Below are 14,298 nucleotides of genomic sequence, written 5' to 3'. Positions count from 1 at the left end.
GATTAATTCCTAAGACAGTCGGGTATATGCAAAACCTGAAATTCAGCCCTAAACTACATACATTATAGTCTGTTAGAAGTTTCTTCATGAATATTCAAGTGTGGATATGATACGTAGTAATGAAGTGTCTGTCTGGTCATTAGCCGAGGGTTGAAGGAACTTACTACTACTACTATTTTTATGTATTTGTTACTTTCTTAACCAAAACGGTAATGCTGTCAGCTTCTTGGGTCCTATCTAGAGGTGTCGATCCCGGTCGATTTTTCTAATCCCCAAATTTCGGGATTATCAACAGTTAATACCGGGATCCCGGGATAGTCCCGGGATTGCATAGGGAATAAAAAGTGGTAGCGAAAAGAAAGTAAAACATATCAAAATCAACCTTTTATTTTAAATCTGTAAAAACCAAATAAAATTATAATAAACATAAAAACTTAGTTGGAGGAATCTCTTGGAGGAAAAATTAGTCCCGAAAATCCCGGGATTAACTGGATTTAATCCCGAATATTTCGGGACTAGAAATATGATCGGGATCCCGGGATCCTGGGATCGAATCCTCTAGTCCTATCCCATCTCACCTCATCTTGGGACCGTTACGAGAGATTTTTTCCACGGAAATCAAACGAAGGTAAACAATAATGATGACCTCCAATTTACGCTAATTTGCTTTTGATTACCCTTTTATATTCGGAAAATAAATAACCTTACCTTCTCAAACCAACAGCAGTTTTTCCGTCCCGAAACAAAAATAACCTAAAGAAGAAAAAGCAATAATGTTAAAATGTTACCTTATACCAACTCAATTAAGGTAATCTATGGAAAATATATTTTAAGAGGACTTGCAATATTGTGCTTAATTGGACGTGACGTAAAGGCTATTTTTCCGTGAAATTTTATTTACATAGTAATATGTTTGATAAAGTACGGAAGTTCTGAGAAATGTTAAATTGAAATACACAGAAACAGTAGCAGAATGGAGTTCCTAGAAAGATACCCATTCAGAAGCACATCTAACGCTGTCTATCTATACCAATACTAGTGACCCACAGTTAGGGCTTCGCTATGTATAAAGTCAACCATTTTGTCAAATATATGAAGAAACGCTCGATCGATTTTTTGCAAACTTCACATAAACAATTTACCTAATAGTCCGAATAAAGATGAATATTTGGTTTTTATAAGTGGCATCGTTCTTGAGTTATAAAATCACAACTTAAAGTGGAATTAATTTTTATATGTATAGGTTCCTATATGGATTCAAAAGCTGCAGGATTGTTATTATTCATTTCAATGCGTTATTCTAAACTCAGAAACTGCTGGGCCTATTTGAAAACTTCTTTCAGTGTTAGAAAGCGAGAATTGTTTATCAGGAACCGCTGGCGGTAGTGGTCCCCTAGAAGTGGCTAGCTAAAATATAAAATAGGAAAAAATAACAAATATCTAGCCTAATTTTATTACTTGGCCTAGATAGAACAATTTAATGAAATACGTGTGACGTAACAACATGAGGGAAAATTCCTTGAACAAGAGCTCTAATGTTACGCTTAAATTACCGCTTAGAATTCAACGAAGTAAATCTACAGTAATTACTGCACAGAGAGATCAAAGAAGCCACAAGAAAGCTAAAGATTTCATTCACTCTTTGAATGACTATCTGATAACAACGGTGAACAAAGTGTCAACTGAAGTCAAGTCTAAAGGCGCTTTTCAATGTATATTTTCAATTTCAATGTATGTGTAAATTGTAATGTATAGCGGGAATTTTCATCTCTCCACATATCAAACTCGAATAGAAAGGATAATAAATAAATGATCTGAGTCTGTTTACATTCAAATAATTTGATAATTAAATAATCTGGTTTAAGCTCCAGTTTGTAGTATTTTTTTAATTAACAACATTTTTAATAACTTCAGTTGCAAGCATTTGCCGCACACTCTTCACTCTCTGCGCCCGACACGACCGCAGAGAGATCAGGCATAGGACTGATATTTACGTGCCCTCCGATGCACGGATGCATTAATCCGTTGTATGTCGGAGCGCAGATATACGCGAGAAACAGTTGATTTTCTATTGTTTTATAATTAGCGACATACAAGCGGTTAATCACTAAATTCTTTATTAGATTCAGTTTAAAAACTTTGTAGAACATTTAAAATCAAATTAACGTAAAGAGTTTAAAAGATGTAATAATGAATGTCAACGTCGTAATGTTTGTTATTCTAATTTAATTTGTGGTCCAAAGGGGCTTATTAATCAATTTTATCACCTCCAATTACATTAAAATGGTTGGACGATTTGTACCTAAAGCTACCTTTTCAAGTTTCTTCCTGACAACAAATACGGGTACCTAAATGAATATTAGAATCATTGGCATTTATAAGGACCTTTCAAATGTCGTTTAAAAAGGACGGGTAAGGGTCCAAAGTAAATATAGGAAGTCTTTAAAAGTTAATTTCCTTAAAGGTAACGTAACTTACGAGTATGCCAAAAGAGCACAATTAGGTTCGATGAGATGGTTATTGACTTCTGAGGTAAAGGGAAAAGTAAACCTTATACCCTTTAAGGGTTTCAGGTATCGGGTTGTCCGGGTACATGGGTTGGGGTGATCAGATAGGCAGTCGCTTCATGTAAAGCACTAGTACTTAGCTACATCTTACTAGACTGGATGCCAACCCCGAGAGAGATGAATTAGTAAAGAGAAATAAAAAATATCTGAAATATCATGAATTACAAGAACAATATTATATAACCATCTTGACTTTCTTGTTTGGTTATTTATTCAAAAGTACTTTCAGTACAGTTAAGAGTAAACCTACACCTTTATTTGACTGTACCAGAAAGTCTGCTCTAATTAAACGCCAAAAACTTCGCTCCTTTAAGGTTTTAGTTACGAAGAAGTTACGAATTAAACTTTTAAGGAACAATACTATTGTTTACAAATTGTTGATTGTCGTGAAAAGTAACTAAAAACAGTCAGTTTCAGAATCTTAAGTTTTCCTTTGTTTCATTCACAACAAAGATACTGTTATCTTTAAGAAAGAAAAATGGACTGCTATAAAATTCAGACAAGAACTCGCATTTCACTTCGCTATTCATTCTCACTTCACATTCGGTTCAAAACGTTCTAAAAGTCATCTCATACTTTATCTGTCAAAATCTCGAGTTTCATTTAGTTCAACTCGCAAACACGCTCGCAAGAGTAGCGCTAGTGTAGTAACTCACGGCGGATTCAGATGCGAAGTTTAGAGTGAAGTCTTATAGAATCACACTGCTGCTCAAGTAAAAATACAATGAGTAGTGATTGGCTCACTAAAATGTATTAAAAACTACATAATACAATATTGCTGGTGTAAATTAATTGATGTAATTTACTAACCTATCTCATAAATTGTGTAAGAATATTGGTAGCATAAATTATTTGATATCATTTGAACTAACCTATTTCATATTATGAGAAAATATAAAGCAAGTCAAATTAAAATGATGAAAACACTGGCAGGTACTCAGCTGCATCCAGTAAGACTGGAAACCGACCCCAACATAGTTGGTAAAAGGCTAAGCAGATGATGATGATAACACTCTAACAATGACAATTATGCGGAAGCAAAAGTCTAATTTTAGAAGATTTCCAGCTATTTATTTATTCAATGAATATTACAAATGGGATAACCAAAATAACATCTCAATTCTTAAAATTCCTTCCCCATTGAATTAGTATATTCTAAAGTAAATATTTGGATACCGTGGGAAGTATCTTCCGATTATTTACTTCCTGAAATAACCCTTTAGTGCCCGCACACTGAAGACTAAACAGTCGGCCGACAGTTGCCCGATGTTTGGCATTTGTTTTTAACTCAAACTTGATTACAATCAAAGTTTCAGTCGGTCTGATACCGGCTAAATACCTGATCTTTGTAATGTGCGTTCATTCATCTTCATACTGATTTATGAGTCCTAACAAAATATCGGCCGACTAAAAGTTTGCAGTGTGCTGGGTACTTTAAATTGAAAATCTTCATCAAATTCACAAGCTAGTAAATTAATTCAAATTAGAAGGTGTATTTGTGAATAATTTTGATATATGAAGTTACACATTCATTAGATTTTGGCTCAGTGAATCTCTCTCTGAAATATCGTTTCATGGAATGATGTCGTAGTGAAGTATGAAATTAATGGGAAATTAATGGTACTAAGAGCATTTAGTTGTTTTACATTTATTTGGTACTTATTATAAATAGTAGTTTGATTGCGGGATATAAATTCGATTCAATAATTACATAGTCCAACCTTACGTGAAACACATATAAAAAATACTGATAAATAATGAAAAAAAATATTAATAAATCGTTTTACATGAGTCTCGCAACTTATCACATAGTAATGAATGTTATTATAAGAATAATAATATTAATTAATTAAAAAATAAATATCCCCTTTATCCCCATACTTTACTCTATTGTTTGCAAATTCACCTCTAGCTTGATGAAATTTTCCACTGGATAATATCGTCACAAATGCTCACTTATTAGGTTTCTACTTAGGAAAATTTTAAATAAGTACTTCACTATGGGTAATATGAGACTTATAGGGTGGAGTGAACCATTTAAAGCTAACAATAAAGCCTAAGTTCACGTCAACGTCCGATTCTCTCAAAACAACTGTTTCTTTTGAAAAGTGTACGTAAAAATGTATACCTAATAAAATGTAAAAAAAACAATTACAGATGTTTAATAAAAGTGACGTTTAGGTTTGCAGTGAAAATCGACTCGGTCGTTTTAGGCTCTAGACAGTCGGACCGCATTTCAACTGCAATCCAATCGCAAATTGCAGTTTACACCTGAAACGGACTAAGAACTGCAAACTCAACGTGCAGTCCGATTGCAGCGCAATTGCAGTCGGCTCACACTATTCTACACCTTTTGGTTTGCAGTTTTATTGCAGTCGTGTCAACTAAATTTCAACAATTTGCAGTTGGATTGCAGTTGAAATGCGGCTCGTCTGTCTAGAGCCTTAGAATCACTTGGCAATTTGTTCAACAGTGCGATATTAGATCCAAAATGGCAGACATTATGTCATCTTTGTTTTTGTTTCTCTTCCTATATATGTAATTATTTTATTTCTTGTTCCAGTCAGTATCAGTGACGGTGTCAGTGCTGACGCTGACGTTCATCTCGGTGGACCGCTGGTACGCCATCTGCTTCCCGCTCAAGTTCAAGTCCACCACCGGCCGCGCCAAGACCGCCATACTTATTATATGGACTCTGTCTCTTATATTCAGTAAGTATCTTATGTTAACATTTATCTTACATAGGTATATCTTGAGATTTATGAATTGTCTTTTATATTACAAAGCACCCATTTATAAACAATTTTATACTAGCAGATTTTTCCTTCAGTTTTTCCGTACAAACAATTGATAACCACCGGTATAAAATTATATCTAAATCTGCATGGCAGGGTTAATTAATGAAAAACACGAGTATAAAACCGCTGGAATTACTATATTGTCGCCGTGCAAAGTGCACTGGCTGAGCAATCAGTCTACTCACCATGCCACGAGTTTCATTCTACCACAGGACAACTATTAAACTGTCATGGGCCTGCATGCTGTCATGGCATCATTTGTAAATGCACTCACGGAATATTCTATTGTATGTAATTTCCTCCGCCTCTCAAGTTATTCTATACAGAACTATCGATACACGATTTGGATTTTAACTGTGACGTGACGTTGTGACGTTAAAATTTATTTTAGCGCAAGGGTTTTTGAATATTTCAAGCACATAAATCTGACGAACGTAGGCTATATTTTTTATCCGGGTGTGTAAAGCGATTCCCTCGCGGGACGCGGTTGAAGCTACTTTCATTTATCAAGATAACATATGGGTTATTTTGTACGGATGCGGGAAGTATTTCCCTCAGGATGAGGGTGAAACCATGAGGAACATAGAGGGACATATATGCACTAATTACAAAGAAACTAAACCCATGTCAAAAGTCACGTTTTCTTACGTCATCAAGATAAACCTGCAATTTTGAGGGTTTCGAAGCCAGAGGGCAAAATACGACCTCGTTAAAATTTTTCTGTCCGTCCGTCTGAAATTAGTTTAAATCTCAACAGCTGTGATTCTTCACACACATTACTAGACTTACTGAAAACTAGACTAAAATAAAGGCATTAGGGGCCTCCTATACAACAGACGTAGTTTTTATAGGTAAGAAACCCTTCACGCGCGATTCCGACTCGCTCTTAGCCGGTTTTACACTTATGACGTCATACACAGAGGTAGTATCAACAAGTTATAACCTGACTTATCTATTGGACAGGGCATTGGGTGATTGATAAATAATTGCTTATGTATCGACGTTTTACGCGCTTGACGCATCGGTGATGTCATACCAAATATTTGTGTACGTAGGTGGAATGTAATAAATTAAATTTACTTAGTTATTAAATTAAGTAAAGTTGCTAGAGTTTGAAATTAGGTAGGTATAGTTTAATTTTTTTTTATTTAAAAACATCGTGGAAGGGAAAGTCGAAGGAAAGAGGGGAAGGGGTCGTCCAAGGTTCAGCTACATCAAGCAAATTAAAGAGAAGGTGAATGTTGTGACGTATAAGGAAGTTCAGGAGTTGGCGCTAGATAGGCGTAAATAGAAGGAGCCGCGCCGACAAGAGCTGGGCTCCTAAATTGTAGAAGAAGAAGTGTAAAACTGTAAGACTTACTATCTGCTGACTACCCTTAACAACTGCCAAAGATAGTCCAAATGACAGCCGGGATCCACAGTTTGTCATGCCCTCCGAAACATGATCACTGATGTCCAAGATTTACTTAGAAAATACATACAAACTTGGAAAAGTTGCATTGGTACTTGACTGACCTGGAATTGAACCCACACTCGTACTTGTGAGATTGGTTCTTCACCCACGACTTGGGGTCGATTGTCACTCGATTTTGTAAAAAGGTCAAGTTTGACAAAAAATAAAAACTTTTTGAATTTATATGTAACAATAAGCACTTGTATTTGCCATTTAAGAAGTTCTGTGAAAAAACTGTTTCAACAATGAAACAAAAAGCGTGTAGGCTACTGAAACACTTGAAGTACTCATATAAAGGTGAGCTTCATCGGTATGTGGCAATGTGACACACAAAAATATTTTCTCTGATCTTCTGGTTATTTTTATTACATTAAATATTATTCCTCAGGGAGAGTTTTAAACTATTGTAAACAATTGTTTTTTTTTAAGAGTGTCTATAGAGTTTCTTGTCGGTTCTTCTCCATGAGACCCACTGTTTGGGACCATGCAATTAGCTTGATGATTTTAAAGAGCTCTTATAGGCCTACTGGAATAAAAAAATATACATATATGTATGTACTTCAACTTTGTAATTGTTTGCGGACATTTCTTAAATATCCATGAAACTGCAACCTTTGCACGCGAACTCATGCTAGCAGTGGAATTGTACGGTAGACCGCACGTCAGTGGTAACTGTCATGCACCTTAACTCAATAGTAATAAGTACGATTTTCCTATAAAACTGTTACCACTGACCTGAAGTTGACTGTACCAATGCGTACACATAATTTGCTCGCGAACAAAATGTGCGCGAACTTTAGTGAAATCTCGCTACCAGACTAAAGAAACCACTTAGATCCCGCGAAACCAACTACCAACGCGGCTAGAATTGATGTAACAACTTTTTCAACCTTTTGGTCGATTACACCGATCTGTTAAACTTACGCACAATTTCAATGACAGTCGTTTACGTAATCCACAAAACAAATCTTTTACTACGAAGCTGGATTTTTTGTCATACCTACTTCTTATCTAACCTTGGTTCGGTGATAAATGGTTTTAGGAACATAAGTCCAAAATATATTCTTTTGTTTTAAAATAAATAGACGTTTTTCTTAATCAAAGGTTTATCCTATGGCCTTTAAAATTGGTCTTTACCTTTGTTCAAGACTTTGATTTTGCATTCCAACATTGCTAACGAATTCAGTTTTAATTAAGCTCAGTTTACTTTCCCAAAGACTTTTGAGGCTAATTTCTTGAGCTGTCAAAACAAGACTAAAATCCACATTTTGGTAATTATTAAACTCAGTTTAGAGCAGTGCAATCAGCCAGCAACGTGATTAGAGTTTAGGTGTGAACTTCTTTGTAAGTACTTTTTAAACTTGGAATCGCAGAAGAAGGAAAGATAGCGGAGATGCCATAAGGCAGGTCAGGCGCTTTCTTTTAGGTCAGGTAACGGGAGGCGTGATCAGTTACTAGAACTAACGAGGCGTTCGGGTTCCTTGTCAAATGAAAACCAACCTGTCAATTATAATTATTGGTCTTGATGCATTGGTCATCTTATTTTGAAAATAAAGGAAGGTTTCCATAGAAGGCGTGTTAGGGCGGAGCTTGCAACACTTGCAGTTTAGCGCGCTACATTCTTAGGAGATTTTGCGTTATGATATCTCCGCTTGTCATTTGGTTCTCCTTGCTTGGAACACATTAAATTGTTTGATGGAGTTTATTTTAAGCTTCCACTTAGAACTTTAATCGTTGATAATTTGTTTCGGCCATTTAATATAACAGCATGATTTTAATATAATTTACGAGAAGGAAAGAAACAGGGAAGAATTTAGGTTGTCACTTTTAAATTGATTGAACTTTGGTATAACTTTCTGAAGTTTACACGTGTTTTGGTATTAATTATAATGTTCAAAATAAATTATACATTTAATAACCTCACCCCAATTTATTTACAAAACGCTTCCTTCCCGTATTAATAGAATTACCTAATTAGAAAAACGAATATTTTCTGCTGAAAGAATCCTAATATGTAGAATAGTACTGTAATTGAGCCCTATAAAAAATCTTTTGAAAGCCTTGAAGTATTTAATTGAAATACTCTTCCTTAAACTTTCATCTTCTGTGTACTAAACAAACAAGATAATTGAAATATATTAAAAAAAAACTTACTAGATAATAATAGCTGACTACGATTTCCATTACCTATCTTACATTGTTTTGCGATTAGAGATTGCAGTATGATGTACATATGGAGCTATTGTAAAAAGTCAAATCAATATATAGATGGATAGGTTATAGAAACTCACGTAAAGCACCACCAGTCCTAAGCCGGGTCTGTAGTTCTGTATTGAAGTAGGAATTATAGTCTTTGGCGTATTAACAAAGTTTTCAGCTTACCTCAAATATGTACATATGTATCACAGCTATCCAACTATCATATATTACAAGATAGACTATATACCTACTCTCAGAACCGTGGTTTGGTTATTCCTGTCCTATAGATACTATGGAATATCAATCACTTGCTCGTACTCTGAATTTACAACCCCAAATATTATAACTATATGGAGATTAATTCCATGTTTCCATCAGATCCTAAGTCTATGTAATCTGTATTGTAATTCATCAATCTCCTGCCCTTATTAGAGCGTACTATAAGATAGGTGATTTCTTAAAAGATAACATTTAAAATACCTACTAAGTTCTGTTTATAGTAAGTACTTATTTTGTTTAAATATAGATTTTAGATTTTAAATTTTTAGTTTAATAAATGTAAATTTGTACGCCTGACATGGCAAAACATATGGACACTGTAAATAAATGTAACACCTTTATAACATATGTTTTTAACAAATAAATTTATCTTTATCTTATCTTAAACTGAGGATAGATGGCGTTTAATATGTTCGAGTATATTTAAGACAATATGCTAAAATACTCGTCTGTTGAAACAAACTAAAAAATCGTAAGAGTACAGACGCGCTTATAAGCTCGTGTAAGTACGTACCAGTGTTTTACCCTGGACCAACTATCTGCTCTTCTTAGGTTTAAAGAATTTATTCTCATAAGAACAATTACAGTTCACTTAAAATGAGATACTTCTTAATCTAGTTACCCAGACACACCCATACCAATTGATCGCACTGGTTGTCAATCTTTCTGGCTTCTGACTAACCGTGACGACTGCCAAAGATGTTCAAATGATAGCCAGCACCCACATGAAAACACGGATACTCTACGTGACCAGATGGTCACCCTTCCATAAGTCGACCGCGCCAAGCTTTGCTTAACTTTATATTTGATCAACAAGTATGACTTAGAGCCACCCCAGTAAACATCTATAAAAAATATAAAAAACAAACCATCCAATAAAAAGTATAGAAACCTCTTATTTATTGATTGTTTTGTCAACAGATGCTCCAGAACTCGTGGTACTGACTACAGAAAAGTCAGTGCCTCTAAGATTCGAGTTGGAGTACCTCGTCCAGTGCGTTGCGACGTGGTCATCGAATAGCGACCTTGTGTGGCACATCATAAAAGTCATTTTCATTTACACGTGAGTATCCCCATTTTAACCTATTTTAGTTTTTACTAAGATAGCAATGACTGATAAAACGGTGAAGGAAAACGTATTGAGGAAACCTGGACTATAAAGTCTGAAATCAACAACCCGCATTGAGCAAGCGATGGTGATGGTGATTAACGTTCAATCCTTCTCCGTGAGAGAGGAGGACTGTGCCCAGCAGTGGGACGATAAAAAAAGGCTATAACCTAAGATGGTGTCCGTATTGTAATTAGCTGGTATTACATAAAAATATAAAATAAAATCTTCCTCCGAGCCTTTTTCCCAATCACGGTGGGGTCGGCTTCCAGTCTTTACAAGAAGCGACTGCCTATCTGACCTCCTCAACCCAGTTACCCGGGCTCGGGTTAAAATAGTTTCTTGAATTTGAGTCTGTGTAATGTCGTAAAATTGACATCGGGTTTTAATAAAATGGGTACTATGCTTTTGATCAAAAAGGTACGCTAAGTATTTGTGAAACAACGCGAATTAAACTGCAGGAAAAAATAACTACAACTGTAAATCAAATTTCAGTGAAGCGCAAAAGGCCACGAATTCGTTTTATTAACATTGCAAGTTAAACTATAAATTGCACTGGCTCGTCAAAGCGTTAAATACCTCTACAATGTACATAGATGTACAAATATCTACAGAGTACAATCTGTACATAACTTTCAATTAATTTAGTATTTATTTATTTATTTATTTAGGTAGCCAACAGTTATGTACACTATAACATTTTTGAGATACAAAAATTACAAAACATTACATTGGTAAGTGTAATAACTACTTACTGGCTAACACAGCATGCACAGAAAAATGGTTAACATTCAATATTAATTTAATAAAAATAAAAAAAGGATTATATAAAAACAAATAACAAATACACCAACAAGTATAAACCAACATTGACAAAGTTTTAGTTATATTGCTGCGGCTCTGTGGTAAACTTATAGCTACATATATGTATGTATATCATATAGCTAGGTACTTAAGTAACTCGCGAAACAGCGGTCTTAAGTAAGGTATTTATAGCCACATAATGAGAAATATGGTAATTATAGGAATTGTGTATCTTTTTTTTTTTTTCTTTTTTTTTCCGACGTCAAAAATCATCAAATGACCCCTCCCGCTGTGGGTTAGCAGCGGTGAGGGAGTGTCAGACTCTTACTGACTAAAAACCGTCGTGTTCCGTCATAGGCCTTTTATGTACCAGGGCCGCGGTATCTCTTTCGAACAACCCGCAGCCCAGGAATTGTGTACCTTGTGTAAGACAAAACTAACCTTTGGTAAGTAAAGCTTAAGAAATAGTTATCATAGTAATCTAGCTTTTAGATTATTAAATTTAAAGTGCGAAATCGCTTGCGTAGGTTTTGTGTGGGCTGTGGGATTGTTCGCGCGAGTTACCGCGGTCCTGGTACATAAAGGACTTAAAAAGGAACATGGTGGGTTTCAGTCAGTAAGAGTCTGACACTCTCTCGCGCTGCTAACTCACAGTGTAGTCATTTGATCTGTTCATATAAAAACGTGGTTTTTATATTTATGTACCTCGCTATCTCACCTGCGTTTACTTAACTAACTTCTTCCTGCGTTCAAATAAAAAGTAATTTATACCTGTCAAAACCCATCTGCTTGTCGGAAGTTCAATCGATTCGGCGGTTTTACTCTCAGCTCAAAGTAATAAAAACAAACTAAGTTTAACAAGTATATGTATATGTATAGAACGACCGAAAGTTCTGTGTAGTTGACAGGTATTGGCAAAAGACAGTCATTTAGGTCAGTGCAAGAAGTGGAAATGCAATCCCTCATAATCAAACACAGAATTTTATTTGTACCTAAAAAAAGTCAAATGTCAGTATTTAGTCAGATAATGTCTCCAAAAATTAAAAAAAGTCTGTGGATGAACCATTCAATAATTTGAAGACTACAGAAATTTCAATTCCAAGACAGCCTCTTGTTTTTAGGGTTCCGTAGCCAAAATGGCAAAAACGGAACCCTTATAGTTTCGTCATGTCCGTCTGTCCGTCTGTCCGTCTGTCCGTCTGTCACAGCCGATTTACTCGGAAACTATAAGTACTACAGTGATGAAATTTGATGGGAATATGTGTTGTATGAACCGCTACAAAAATATGACACTAAATAGTAAAAAAAAGAATTGGGGGTGGGGCCCCCCATACATGTAACTGAGGGATGAAATTTTTTTTTTCGATGAACATACCCGTGTGGGGTATCAATGGAAAGGTCTTTTAAAATGATATAAAGTTTTCTAAAAAACATTTTTCTTAAAGTGAACGGTTTTTGAGATATCAGCTCTCAAAGTCGTAAAAAGTATGTCCCCCCCCCCTCTATTTTTATAACTACGGGGTATAAAATTCTAAAAAAAATAGAGGTGATGCATGCTAATTAACTCTTTCAACGATTTTTGGTTTGATCAAAGTATCTCTTATAGTTTTTGAGATAGGTTGATTTAACTGTAATTTACGGAACCCTTCGTGCACGAGTCCGACTCGCACTTGGCCGGTTTTTTTACTCATGTTTTTCATGGTTAACTTTTACAAATGACAACATCAAAAGACAGTGATAACACCAAAAATATATTGTCTACGAAAAACACTGGCGGTTTTTGTACAAAAGAAATTAAACAGATGTTAGTCACGTGTTTAAAGAAAATTTTCCATACAACATTTAGTAAAACGCATGTTACAAACGTCAGTTTTAGGGTCAATTCCCACTGAAAGAGCGGCGGCCGGCAGCGGCCGTAAGAGCACGGAAAATGTAAGAGCGCGGCGCCGCGCGGCCCGCCGCGCTCGCGCTCAATCCCTTGCAATTACGGCCGCTGCCGGCCGCTGCCGGCCGCTGCTCTTTCAGTGGGAATTGACCCTTACTTTTTTGTAGGAAGACCATAATCTTTTTATGGAAGCCTTGTAAAAGCAATTATTTCCAAGCTTTCATTCAGTCTTGGTAATAAATTGGATCCGAACTTAGGACTTGCGTGTTACAAGACCATTCTATTAATTAAAGAATTGTAAGGAATTTGGGCGAAGTCCACTGTTACACAAAAATAAATCATTTACTGTATTGAGGAAACCGAAATACAGGTTACACAAAGGGCTCAAGAAGAAGGAACATGGTTGGTTTCAGTCAGTAAGAGTCTGACACTCCCTCACGCTGCACCCACAGCGGGACGGGGTCATTCAATTATTGAAATTGAACAAATCTGATGATGATCCTCACCATGAAAAAAGTTTAAAAGAAGTGTATGGATGGAAATAATATACCTATATTTGTCCTAATTTTTATAAATATACGAGTTTTCTTTGCTTTTGGAGATTGTTGTACTCGTGTGGTGTGTGGTGGTCGAGAAGCATACAAATTGTTTTTTTTCAAAAGGTGCCCTTTTTCAGAATGTTTTACCACAAACATGTCATGTTTTTATTCTAATCTGGTCAGGCAAATCTGTATTTTAAAGCTTTTGTTAGAAAACTTCATTCTTTCATGCAAATACTACTTGACATAGTTTTCGTCATGTGTTTACAACCTTATTCCAATTTCATATTTTTCTCAAATCCTTTCACAAAACCTTAGTATTTGGTATTAATTAAATGCCAAATAACAGGTCTCTCAAAATTTGATTTTTGAAAAATTAATCCGCATTTTTCAATGCCAGTGTAGAAAATACGAAATCCTATGTCCTTGAGAGATTAATTGACAGCAATTTGTTTACGGAAAATTTCACCAGCAATTTTAGATTAATTAAGATTTTTTTTTCAGGAGTATTGTTTGAGGGCTTAAAAAAATGTGAATAAAGGAAGTGTTTAGGGATTTGTATGGTCAATTAACTTTAATATTTTATCGAAAATATTAAGGTTGTATTTTTTTTTTGTATAAAATAAAAAGTAGGTCGTGTAAACAGGATATGAAAAATATGAATTT

At 35.2% G+C, this 14,298-nt stretch overlaps 2 protein-coding genes across 2 annotated transcripts in view; both read left to right on the top strand.

Annotated features, from left to right (window-relative positions):
* The window catches only part of LOC110376616 (solute carrier family 2, facilitated glucose transporter member 2), a 324,460-nt gene that overhangs the window by 204,185 nt on the left and 105,977 nt on the right, over positions 1 to 14,298 (top strand). The gene's annotated exons all lie outside the window — the stretch shown is intronic.
* Positions 1 to 14,298, top strand: part of LOC110376619 (orexin/Hypocretin receptor type 1) — a 106,836-nt gene that overhangs the window by 64,885 nt on the left and 27,653 nt on the right. The window contains exons 3-4 of the mRNA XM_049845540.2: positions 5,131 to 5,278; positions 10,218 to 10,359. Coding sequence (XP_049701497.2) covers positions 5,131 to 5,278; positions 10,218 to 10,359 — 290 coding nt within the window. The remainder of the gene's footprint in view (positions 1 to 5,130; positions 5,279 to 10,217; positions 10,360 to 14,298) is intronic.

This window comes from Helicoverpa armigera, chromosome 25, assembly GCF_030705265.1.
Source record: "Helicoverpa armigera isolate CAAS_96S chromosome 25, ASM3070526v1, whole genome shotgun sequence".
In the NCBI taxonomy this organism is placed as follows: Eukaryota; Metazoa; Arthropoda; class Insecta; order Lepidoptera; family Noctuidae; genus Helicoverpa; species Helicoverpa armigera.
The sequence above is the reverse complement of the archived record's forward strand: the minus strand, read 5'-3'. Positions and strand labels throughout refer to the sequence as shown.